At 29.5% G+C, this 12,855-nt stretch overlaps 1 protein-coding gene and 1 long non-coding RNA gene across 3 annotated transcripts; both read left to right on the top strand.

Moving 5' to 3' along the window:
* Nucleotides 1-170: 170 nt before the first annotated feature.
* Nucleotides 171-803, top strand: LOC113370232. Its single transcript, XR_003366557.1, has 2 exons — nt 171-380; nt 449-803. It is a non-coding gene; the product is annotated as an uncharacterized LOC113370232 (long non-coding RNA).
* Nucleotides 804-4,479: 3,676 nt separating this feature from the next.
* On the top strand, nt 4,480-12,817 carry LOC113369947 (general transcription factor IIF subunit 1). Of its 2 annotated transcripts, none has more exons than XM_026610574.1 (13): nt 4,480-4,664; nt 4,731-4,865; nt 7,252-7,313; nt 7,376-7,510; nt 7,586-7,687; nt 8,038-8,106; nt 8,803-8,930; nt 9,005-9,133; nt 9,520-9,631; nt 11,189-11,430; nt 11,634-11,721; nt 12,342-12,464; nt 12,610-12,817. In XM_026610574.1, the coding sequence occupies exons 1-13, from the start codon at nt 4,650-4,652 to the stop codon at nt 12,815-12,817; spliced, it is 1,548 nt and encodes a 515-aa protein (XP_026466359.1). In that variant the 5' UTR covers nt 4,480-4,649. The 2 variants fall into 2 exon arrangements, with proteins under 2 accessions (XP_026466359.1, XP_026466358.1); XM_026610573.1 differs by having other exon boundaries at nt 11,189-11,451.
* The last annotated feature ends 38 nt before the right edge of the window (nt 12,818-12,855 follow it).

Genomic DNA, 12,855 nt, shown 5'->3' with positions numbered 1-12,855 from the left:
TCGGGTTTCACATATAAATTTAATTTATTAATTGAATAATTTTTGTTTTGTATCTCTGAGTGTATGGACCCCTGCGTTGTTTTCCCAGAAGCACCGCAACCCCATGCACATAATTTAACAATTAATATTATTTGTTTGCAATTATTATTAAATTTATTTTTTTAATTATTTCGCTAAGTGGCCCATGGAAAAAAATAATTTTTTTTTAGATTTATAAAATTCTATTATAATGTTTTCAACTTACTTTGATTACTTTTCGTGTCGTAATGTAATGAACACAATTTCAAGAATTAACTTTACTTTTACTGGTCGCACAATGAGTCTCCTGGTGGAAGATGCTGAATTTATAAGTGGTTGAACTTGGCAATTTTCAGGACATGGTAAGAAACTCTGAGCTATGTACAAATCTTTTTAATATTGATAGAATTAAATAAAATTTTAATTTTAGGTTGAACACAGAAGTTACCAGAGGAATAGATCCTAAAACACTATTACTAAAACGGAAGAATGTTTACCAGGACGTTAGTGATTACCAGTGTACAAGGATAGAATGGACCACTTTGCAACCAGGAGCGCACAAGACCAGAAGAACGTTTGTTATATTCAGATAAGTTTGTTACTTACTAAGATAGATCACTTTGCTAAGTAGGATGGACCACTTTACCACCACCAGGAGCACACGACCAGGAGAACGTTATGTTGATAAGTATCTTACTTGCTAAGATAGATCATAAGATATTAGTTTTTTGCGATCATTTTCTATATTATTTTGTTATATTAAGATATGTATCTTACTTGCATGCGACGATAGATCATAAGATATTAGTTTTTTTGCGATCATTTTCTATATTATTATTATATTATATACTATATTATTATTTTATCGGGGCCCCATTTACGTTTTCATTCTTTATATTTGATTCGTGGACGGATTTATATACATATTATAAATAAGATATATTTTGGGCAAAATCGTGTTAAATACAGTGCCAGACAGTGTTGTGTACAATGATATATCGTGATATATACAGTGCAAAACCTTAATATTTACAAATCAAGATCAAGATATAATTCAAGATCAAGATACATACAGTGAAACATCAACATCAAGATCCATACGAGATGAAGATACATACAAGATTAGAACCAACCAGAAAATTGACTACAAAATTGGAGGACGTACACATGGATATATTATTAAGTTAAAATTAGGTTAGAATACATTAGGCTGGTAGTTTACTATTTTTTATTTTAAAAATGGGTGGGGAAGACGGCAAGGACCTTCCAGTTTGCATAGATTTCGCGTTTTTTCACAATTATTTAAAATTAATTCATATAACAATACTTAATACACAATTTTATGACCTTTATAAATGCACTCCTCTATAAGCTTCATAGTGCTGGGAACCTATGAAGTTAAAGTATTTACATGGTGGATCTTAGGGGGGTACATCATGTAAATACTTTTTTTTTTCTTTTTTTTTTCTTTTTTTTCTCTTCATTACAAAATTACCTTTAATTACAAAAGTACATTACAATTTTACCTTTAATTTCTAGCAGGTTCTTGCATCGTCTACGGTTTTTTCCTAAAGAAGATCTTCATATACATTTAATCATCTCGCGGGGTATTTTTCATGTTACATTTGGGTCATTTAAGTTAGGCTTAAATTAGGTTTAGTTAATTAATTTAAGTTATTTTGTAAGTGGACTAGGGCTGTACTCAATTTGTACGGCGACACCACATTAAAAAAAGCGCGCCTGGCAACTATACCTCCTGGGTGGTGTGGAAAATAGTTGCATCTTAGCTATAAGTATAATGATTATCAATTTAATTATTTTATTAATTATATTTAATTAATATATAAATGTGTAATGAAAAATGTAAAATACGCTGATGTTAAATGTCCAAATATTCAATATAATAAAACTTTTAAAATAATCTTTGTTTTTCAATCTGAAAATGTCCAATTTTAAGAACGTCTATATTACGTTTTGAACAAGTGTATGGTTTGGATAATAATATTATCATATTATTATGGATCATAATATTATGTTCAATTGTATTTTTTTCCATCATTTTTTTTTATTTTGAATTTTTATGTTACTAATATAGAACTGACCTGATTTTTAGTACTTGTAACATATGTTACTATTAGTAATAGGAATATTGTAATTGGACATAACATTATAATCCATAATAATATGATAATATTATTGATTTTGCAATATTTTGTCATAAAATATTGGTTCGATACCATAACAATATCAGTATCCCAATTATTTAAATTGAAACTTATTCAAAAGTTAGTTTAATAATTTGCTTGCTTTCTTGTACTGAGATTAGTCCTAAGAAAAAGTATTTGCCATAGTAATCGGTATTATTATTTTTGGCATTTTGGCCAGTATTTCCGAAACAGTTGGACCTGTCTTGGCCAATAACTAATCAGCACGTCTCGCTATCAATAGAAATCGAATTATTCAAATAAAATTTAATTTTAATAAGTTTAATAGATGAAACTTAATAATTTTCAAAAAATTTCGACATATAAAAAAAATTTTCTTTGAATTCAATTTTTATCATTTTTCAAAAAATTTTAAAGCTTTTTATAAAATGTAATTTTCAGTACGGAAAGTTTCAGTAACTTGCCGTAAGACACATAATTAATTTTTTTCGGCGCTATGAGCTTGGAAGTGCACAAATTCGTCATCTTAAGAGGTCTCGAGATCTGAAGAACATATTTTTCTTAAAGTTTCAACTCACTTACGAATCTTTATATTAGCCAAATTGCCAAATTTTGCATTGCATTTGCATAATGTTTTGTTAATTATATTTCTTGAAATTAAAAATGTTATTAAAAAAGTGAGTTAATTATAATTTTCTTCTCACTATCCAAATTTTGCCGCCCCCGAAAATTTGCCGCCCTGGGCAGTAGCCCCGACTGCCCCTACTGTAAATCCAGCACTGGCTGTTAGACTGGCACTAAGCTTTGCAGTGATCTTCCAGGTAGTTGGAATGGAGTGGAAAGGATCAACAATGAGAATGGTGCTGCCGGATTTCTCCTAATATCTCACGCGGGTGTGCAACGTTGGGAACCTTACTTTTTACATGTCCTTCGTATGTGTTTTGGGATTTCTGATAACGATTGTTGTAAAAATTGCTGATTTTTTTTAGAATTTTTGATGCGAAACGTTTTTTTCCTACCGGAACCAAACCGAGACAAATAATAAGAAAACCGATTTTTAATTCGTGTCAATTGGATGAATAATTGATTACATTTTTGCGATGCAGGCCAGGCGGTTTAGGAGATACGGAGCAAAAAGTGTTAAGGATAGCACTTTTGAAAGAACGACTCATCCGATTTGTTGACGCGTGTTTGTTTATGTTTCGTTCTAGTAGATAAACAGATAAAGGTTGATATATTTAACTTCCCGTAGGGCAAGTTATAGTAATCGCAAAAAAATAAAAAATGAAATTTTTTATATATCTTTACGTTTCAAAACCTTCTGAACTTTTTGGCATACCTTAGAAAAGATTGATGTTTGTGTGTGTGTGTGTGTGTGTGTGTGTGTGTATGTATGTATGTATGTATGTGTGTGTGTGTGTGTGTGTACGGATACAAATTTTTGTCGACGATTTCGAGAACACGGATGAAGCTATTTAAATAATTCAAAACACATTCGATTCATATTGATCAGGAGACGTGCTGATTAGTTTTTGGCGAAGGCCGATCTAGCCGTTCCGAAGATACGGGGCAAAAGTGCCAAAATCGGTAACTCAGTTTTTAAGAGAACGGAACGTCCGATTTTAATAATTCAAAAAACATTTTACTTGTATTGACAAGATGAAGAAGTGATTTTCATAAAAGCAGGTCTAGCGGTTTCGGAGATCTAATAAAAAAAGTAAAAGAAAATGCCATTTGGCGGCCAAAAATGATCATTAGACATATGCACATCAAATTATCAGATATTTTATAGAGATTTTAACAATAAGTATAAATTTTGTTTGCATTCCTATGGGTTCCGTACCAATGTTTATTCGTTAGACGGCGACGCGGCGCTTACGTGCTTTGACATTTTGTCTCTATGCAGTTAAAGCAGTGCGATTGCTTTGAAAAAAAGTTCAGAATTACCAAAATATGTCAAAATAAAGAAAACTTTATTTTTTCGAAGTCAATTTTTTTCAAAAATGTAAATCGTTTTTAAAAAAGCAATAATATTTGGTACGGGAAGTTTCAGCAATTTGCCTTAAGGCTAGATGCCATTCGCCCCACTAGTTTACATGTTAAGATAGCCTCGTTTAGCGCTGTTTCGCTTTACGCTCTAGCGTGATACCACGTGCTACATATTCGTATTTCACTTAGCTGTGACCAACGTCGAGTCGAAAAAGTCGTTATAGTTTGTAGTTTTCCGTTTTGACACCGTTTTTTCGTATGCGTTGATGCGCCATCGCACCTAACCGCACTTCATATGTTTAGAACCTGTTTTATCTTCGGTGCGCATATGCACATTTCGTTTCGCGCTGTCACTTAATGAAACTTGGCAATAAACTATTATAGTATTGCGTTATTTTCGAACAAGTATATTGAAAAATAATAAATAATATTTTAATTTAATACACGTTACCAATATTTTACTTCGCCAAGTAAAAAATGTCAGGTGCCGGAGTAAGTAAATATTTAATAAATGTATTATATGATTTTAACTATATGTATTTTTTAATTATATTTTAGGGATCTCAGAATTCGTCTGGAAATACTTCTGTGCAAGAATACAAAATTCGAGTACCTAAAAATGCAAGGAAACAGTATCATGTCATGAGATTTAATGCAACTTTAAATGTCAATTTCAATGATTGGAATAGTACCGTAAGTGTAATTCATTAAATAAATTACAAAATTTAGAAATGAATACAATTTACGTCCCCTCAATATTTTTTTAGTTTATGTATAAAAAATTTATAGTATGTTTTGTCATAATTAGGTTGCTGCACTAAAAATTGCCAATTGTCTGTAACTAGGGCTTCCAATACCGTACTAAAATCTGAATACCGGTATTCGGTATTTGAAATTTGTAATACCGGTATTTTATTACATAGAGAATAGGAGTAGATAAATACAAAAAAACGTGCAAGTAAACAATTATATATTAACTTGTATGATAACAAATTCAATTAATAACTTATTATTAATTATCATGTATTGCTTATTGAAAAATGTTTTTAAAAAATATAAACAATCAATTGTTTAATCTTCAAGCGAGAAAACCCTTTTTTCATTATACACTTGTCGGCACAATTGTCATAAAGAAATAATCCGAGTACATGTTGATATGAATTAGTACTTGCAAGTGTTAGTATAGTATATTTATATCCATATGCTATATAACAACTATATATCACTCGATAATTTGACTTGTAAATTTTCGTTATAACAAAATAATAAATAAATACGAATGATTGATAGGAAGATATACAATATAGAGAATTATAACGTGTTGATTATATATTTTGTTTAAAAATCATTGAAAACGAATTTGATATGAGGACAATGCATGTGGTCGACTAATAATTTTTATAAATGGGTTCCATTCATTAGGTCGAATATAATATATAAACAATCGCTTTATCTTACCGACAAAGACAAGTTTGAAAACTGTGTATGTGTATTATGTAAGTTAAATTTCAAACAAAATTTTGGTAACCCCAAAATACCGGTATTTTTGCTATCAATACCGGTATTGAATACCGGACAAAAATTGTCCGGGATCCCGGTATTCGGGATCACGGAATCCCGGTATTGTAAGCCCTATCTGTAACATATTTCCCATAGCTCATCTTAACACTTTGTGGTATTTTGCTTTTATTTTCCATTTACTTTGAAGTGATTATTCAGGATTCAAATTGATAATCTTGATGCTTAAGGTTAACCTTTATATGTATATACATGTAACCCCTGCATAGCACGGTACTTCTATAACACGGATTTGCTCTAACACGGTTTAAGAATTGATACCATTCCCCTTATAACACGGTACTTTTAAAGCATAGGTTTGCCCTAACACGGTTTCAGAATTGAGCAATACCCTAATAAAATAAGAAATAATATAGTAAAATCTATGAAAATTAAACTGTATTTAATCTAAAATTAGTAAAATTGCAATAAAGCTCAACAAATGTGATGAAACTAATGCAAAAGATAACAAATTTGATACTTATTATTCGAGTGCGTACATTCTATGGATAAAAAATTCTATATTTATCCAAACACATAGTCAATTAGTCTTAAACAAAGATTCTTTAAATGAAATAGACATACAATTTTAATAAAGATGACTTTGCATGTGGTAAATACGTAAATATCTTTTCTCTTAAAGCAAGTAATCGCAAATATAATTTTTTTTGCACAAAATAATGCACGGATCTGAAGTACAGAAAACTGCCTGGATATCTTGCAAAAAACGCTGTTAGGTAGCACTTACCGGTTAATTATGACAAAAAAAAAATCATATGATTCATGTAATGTATATTACTTAATAAAATGAATATAATATTTATTATAAAATCATGATTATAGCATTGTTTTATGAATTCTTGAAAAGTAACCCCTTTTTTGTACTGGTTCTTTTTGCCCCAACAATTTCAATTTTAGATAAATTGTAATTTTATTGATTGATCGATTCCAAAATCTGTGCAAATCAATTTTATACCAGTTGTTGTAGATTTACGAGAGAGTTTTTTGTTATAATTTTCAATGCTCATCTACTTGATACTTCTTCGAGAACGTTCCATAGGCTTCCTAGACTAAGAGTTGACAATTTGATATGTTTTGTAGCCTTAGGTTATTTGATTGTAGACATAACAAGGGGTAAAACCATTGTAATAACTCAAAAACACATTTTGTCATTATTTTGGATGTAGAAGAAATTTTTTTAAGCTTACTTTCAGCTAGAGAAATACGTGGGAGTTTTTAAATATAATGATTTTTATGTGATTGGCAAGTATTTAGTGAATCAACTTTTACAGAGGTGTTATATCTCAACTATTCTACTTAGTACAATAAAATTAATTGTATGCTCTTGTATTCTAAGTTCATACTGATATTGTTAATAATATAATATTTGTTAATATTTGTCAATATTACAGATTTCATTATAGTAATTCTATCATTTGAAGAATTGATTTATGTTCGAGAACCTCACTAAAATTATTTTAGCGAATTATGTTTAATTTTTGTACAACTTATTACTTTCTAGGTGAAAATGGAACGGGAAAATAACATGAAAGAATTTAAGGGTTTAGAAGAAGAGCAGCCCAAGTACGTATTACATTCTGTTATGTATCATTATTTTATTATTTGGTCAATTTTATTTGGTTCAGGTTTGGTGCAGGATCTGAGTTCGGAAGAGAACTAAAAGAAGAAGCAAGGCGTAAAAAGTTTGGTATAGTTGCCAAGAAATATAAACCAGAAGATCAGCCATGGATTCTTAAAGCTGGTGGAAAAGGCGGTAAAAAGTACCAAAAAATACCACTTAATTAACAAAGTAACATGTTTTTGGATCTCTTCAATAACATGATATATAATTTCAGATTTAAAGGCATTCGTGAAGGAGGTGTTTCTGAAAATGCAGCATTTTATGTATTCACTCATGGACCTGATGGTGTAATTGATGCATATCCTCTAAAGGAATGGTAAAAGATATAAATATTATGTTTTATTAATTTTTTTTTTTTCAATTCTTATTTATTTAGTAGGGGAAAGGATTGTAAGTTGCCACCCCATCGTTTTTATGCCTATATCTCGACATTGAGTACACATATCCTTGATGTGAATGTACCGTTGGAAAGAGGACCTCAAAAGCTTTAATCCATGGCATGAAATTGGTTATGATGTATTTGCCATCGATGACAGCTGGAATTTTGGTATTGTCCATGCTGGAACGTCAAAATCCAGCAGGGGTGGCAAATTACAAGCAGTGGCAACTTACAAGCCTTTTCCCTATAGATTTAAAGAGTATATCGTTAAAAATTTTAATGCACAGGTACAACTTTCAACCAATTCAACGATATAAAGCACTATCAGCTGAAGAGGCAGAACAAGAATTTGGAAGGTATATATGCATTTGTACATACATGGGAGTTAAATAGTCTAATTTATTGAATTATTTCTGGTATTCATTTTGGTTGTCCATTTTCACATATTTATTATTATATTATGCTTATCTTGAAGTAGATGTACCTTTTCTTATCTTTATATAATTTATAATTTAATTTATGTTTTTAACATTTTTTTTTTTCATTTTAAGATTTGAAATTTTTTCGTTTTACTATTGTTGTATCACTTGCAATTTTCATTACTAAAGTCCTATCGCTCATTTATTTTTCCATGGATAAACTTCTGACATTCTTTCTTGATATACTTGTCAATATTACTTGTAATAACTTGACTTGTAATATTGTGTAAAGTAGATTATTTTTTGTTTTATTTTGTCAGTATTTTTTTTTTTCATTTTAAGATTTGAATTTTTTCGTTTTCACTATTGTTGTATCACTTGCAATTTTCATTACTAAAGTCCTATCGCTCATTTATTTTTCCATGGATAAACTTCTGACATTCTTTTCTTGATATACTTGTCAATATTACTTGTAATAACTTGACTTGTAATATTGTGTAAAGTAGATTATTTTTTGTTTTATTTTGTCAGTATATTCCATCTTCTTTAAGTTTACATTCCAAATGCTCTTTTAGAGTTCATGTTGCATTTCTATTAAGTTCAAAAATAATCTATATGTACCATATTTTTTAGGAGAAATAAAGTAATGAACTACTTCTCACTGATGATGCGAAAACGTTTGAAGCCAGATGAAAATCCTGAGGCTGAAGATCCAGATGAAGCAAAAACTAAGAAAAGTTCTTCAAAAAATAAAAGCAAAGGCAAAATGAAACTTTACATAATACCTTTTTTTATGAAATTTGAATGAAATGAAATTAAATAAAGAATGTTATAGATTTAAAAATATCTGAAATGGATGAATGGATGGATTCTGATGATGAGTCTTCAGATTCTGATGAAGACAAAGAGAAGAAAAATGATAGTGACGGAGACTCCAAGAAAGGAAAGGGCAAGAATAAAAAAGGTATGTATTTAGATACAAATCGTAATATAAATGAAGAATTTATTATTATAAATATTCTCGACCTTTATGTGCCTACCGAATGATTATTTTATTTTTGTTTAGAAAACTATTTGAACCAATTAAATTTAAGATTAAGGAAATCAAATTAAGACTAATATACAAAAGGGAATTTTTCTATATCACAATAAATAAATTTACTACAACTATAACTAGTTCAGATAATATGTTAAACTTAGTTTTTGTGAGCTTAGAATTTATTTATGTTAATTTGATCAAACACTTTTAGTTATAATTTTAATTTTAGCACTAAAATCAATAAGTAGCTAATCATGCGTTACTATCATTGTTATTTTAGTAAAAATTATAATGAAAATACTTATTTTAAGGAGAGGCTGCTAAGAAGAAAAAGAAAAAGGTTAATGATGAAGCTTTTGAGGAGTCAGATGATGGTGATGAGGAAGGACGAGAATTGGATTATATATCAGATTCCAGTGATAGGTAAATATTTTTCCATTATTTATTTCAAGTCAGTAACTAGATAGAAAACCATTTTTGATGATATTCCTTGCGTCATAATTCTTAAAATCATGATTACATTTTTTCATGTTTTATTACAATAACTAATTAAATGTAATTGCTATATGTTATACAATAATATTTAATTTAAAATTATTTGGGTTCTTAATATTTTATTTTAAAAATAAAGATTTGTATTAAAATAAACATTTCATCCAATCCATAAGAGCATGCCATCCAAATGCAAAAGAGATGCATTTACGCATGCCAGACCAGGTTTTTTGTCTGGGTATGTTGGGTTCATCACAAATAATACCAACTAACCCTTTTGCTTATCTCTTGTTTCTTGTCTCCATGTACGATGTGTGAGAGTCTATGTATGTGCAAATGCAAATTTTGGTCCACATTTTCAGAGCACCGATTTCAACGATTCAAAAAATATTCGATTTGTATTCTCGGGTAGACATGCCGATTAGTTTTTGGCAAAGACAGGTCTAGCCGTTTCAGAGGTACAGAACAAAAATCTTCGTTATCTGTATATTATTTGAAGTTTTTAAGAGAATGCAGCATCAGTTTATATGATTCTTAAAACTATGAGATAGGGTCCACTAAAGCATGATGAAATATGAGATAAACCCCCCCCCCCCCTTAAATTAGATTTTGTTTATTTACTTTCCTTGCAAAAATATATAAGCGTCATCGCCTAAATTATTTATTTATATTTATTCACATTTCGTCTGTAAAATACAAGAAATTTAAAAAAAAACAAACTTTTAGTTAATCCTATCGACTTGAAATTTCTGGACTTTTCCTAAAATTTCATTAGCTGTCGATCAATGAAAAAATCAGGACGAAAAAATGTGTGGTCCAGCCAGACTACTTCGACCGTTCGAAGGTAAATAGATATCCGACCGACGGAGGGTTAATTGCGGTATTGCAAGTTCCAGCAATTTGCCGTAAAGCACGATGACATGCACTAGTATTTTAAATTAAATTATACCTTTTCCACTAAAGGCGGCTTTACACTGTAGAGAAAAATCCAGGTAGAGTGTTGTAGACTCTCTAGCTGAGCGCTTTACCGTTGTTTGTACACTGTAAAGAGTTTTTCTCTTCCGAGAGCACTTTCGTACTCTAGGAGAGAAGTAGGTGAGAGGTGCTAGAGCAATTCTACCTAGACACCCTAAAAAGCTATGTACACTTGTGGCTGAATATATTAATATATATTAATCTAGGTAGAGTGTAAATTTGACAACAAGGCTATAGAAGTAAACTTCGTTTTTCAGGTTAGTTCTTGTGAGACAATTGACGATTTTATTAGTGTATATTAAACGACGTATATTATTAGTTATTATGATGAGTTCCCGGCGAAAACAAGGTTTAGCTGCATTGGTGGTATATTGTTTAATTAAAAAAAGAAATAAGAAAGTAAAAAATAAAAAAATGTGGGTTTATCTTAAAATTAGTGTACTTATTTGATATTTTTATATACAACAAATATACATGCATTGTATTCTATATTTAACTATTTTTTTCATTCAGTGATACAGACCATGAGGGCAAAGCTAATAAGGAATTAAAATCAGTAGCTGAAGAAGATGCTTTGAGAAAGCTCTTGACGTCTGATGAGGACTCTGAAGAGGAGAAGAACAAATCGGGCGAAGAAAGCAATAAAGATGAAGAAAATGCTGATAAAGATGCCAAAGACAAAGATAATAAAGAAAAGAAAGATGTCAAAGATAAGAAAAAGAATCCAAAGAAACGCAAGAAAGATGATAAGAAAGGTAAATATAAATTCATATCAGGTTTTTAAAATAGTTAAATTTTCTAGTATATTTATAAAACTTAAATGCCTGTTGCTAATCAGCCTTGATGAGCCATTTATTGCATATGTATTTTAACTGAAGTAAACATTACAAAAAAATCATATTTACATCATTTCAATATTATATTTTTTGTGTGTAAATTATTATGTATTATGTTTTAGATTCGAGTGATAATTTCAGTTCTGATAGCAGTGATTCTGACTCAGATAGGAAGAAATCTCAAACTAAACGTTTTAAGGAAAATAATAGGTGAGAATTTATAATAGAATAGAATAATATTTAAGTTTTTTGAAGGAGAGCTTTATATTTTCGAAAAATTTCAATTTGCTAATTTTGTTTTCTCAACATTTCATGTCATTCTGAACTGAATGAGACCAAAAATATTTGCAAAAAGTTTGTGTGTGTGTGTATATTTATATCATGCACCGATTTTTGACCTTTGATGGATGTTTTCTCAAATGGCTGGACTGAAGTCGTTTCTTTGATGAAACTTTATATGACAATAGTTTTTATAGTATGGAATAAAATACTGAAATATTTTAGGCTTATGATAGGTGGTTTAATTATAAAAAATTATCTAATTTGGAATTGCACTCACTTCAGCGATTTTAATTGGAACAAAAAATTAATTTAATTAAATAAATTAATTTAATTTATACAATTACAGTTATTATAGGTATGTTAACAAGATATCAATTAGAAATCATACTGATAATTTGAAAATTTTCCATAAATAGTTGAAATTCTATTCTTATTCACTAAGTTAATTATGCATTCATATTGAGAAGCTCATACAACTTTCCTTAAGACAAATTGCTATTCGCAACTAGTTGTAATTTTAACTATACATTTTTATATTCGATTTTTAGTGCACCCAATTCAAGGTCAGGATCTCCTAGTTTAACTCAATCTGCTCAAAGTTCGCAGGGCAATAATGATTCTTTAGCCAAGAAACCAAGAATGGAAAATATGTCCACTTTTAATACAGCAAGGTGAGGATATTTATATATTTTTAATATTGAGACTGCTGATGAGTGATCAATTTTACATCATCAATAATAAGATATTAATATAAAAACTCTTTATGGTGTTACAAAGTTTACATTCATTTGAAAAATGTTTATTTTATTATTTTAGTAATGATACTGGTATAACAGAAGATGCTGTACGAAGGTACTTAATGCGTAAACCGATGACAACAACTGAACTTTTAACAAAATTCAAATCTAAAAAAACTGGTGTTTCAAGTGATAAACTTGTTGAAATGATGACTCAAATTCTGAAGAGAATAAATCCTATTAAGCAAACAATTAAAGGAAAGATGTACTTGAGTATAAAATCATAGTATATATTTATATATACATTTAAAGCAAATAAAATAAA

The sequence above is a fragment of the Ctenocephalides felis genome, unplaced genomic scaffold, assembly GCF_003426905.1.
Source record: "Ctenocephalides felis isolate EL2017-DRISC unplaced genomic scaffold, ASM342690v1 CF-g0.4_SCAFFOLD_01492, whole genome shotgun sequence".
Taxonomy (NCBI): Eukaryota; Metazoa; Arthropoda; class Insecta; order Siphonaptera; family Pulicidae; genus Ctenocephalides; species Ctenocephalides felis.
Note: the sequence above shows the minus strand (reverse complement) of the source record. Positions and strands in the feature narration are given on the sequence as shown.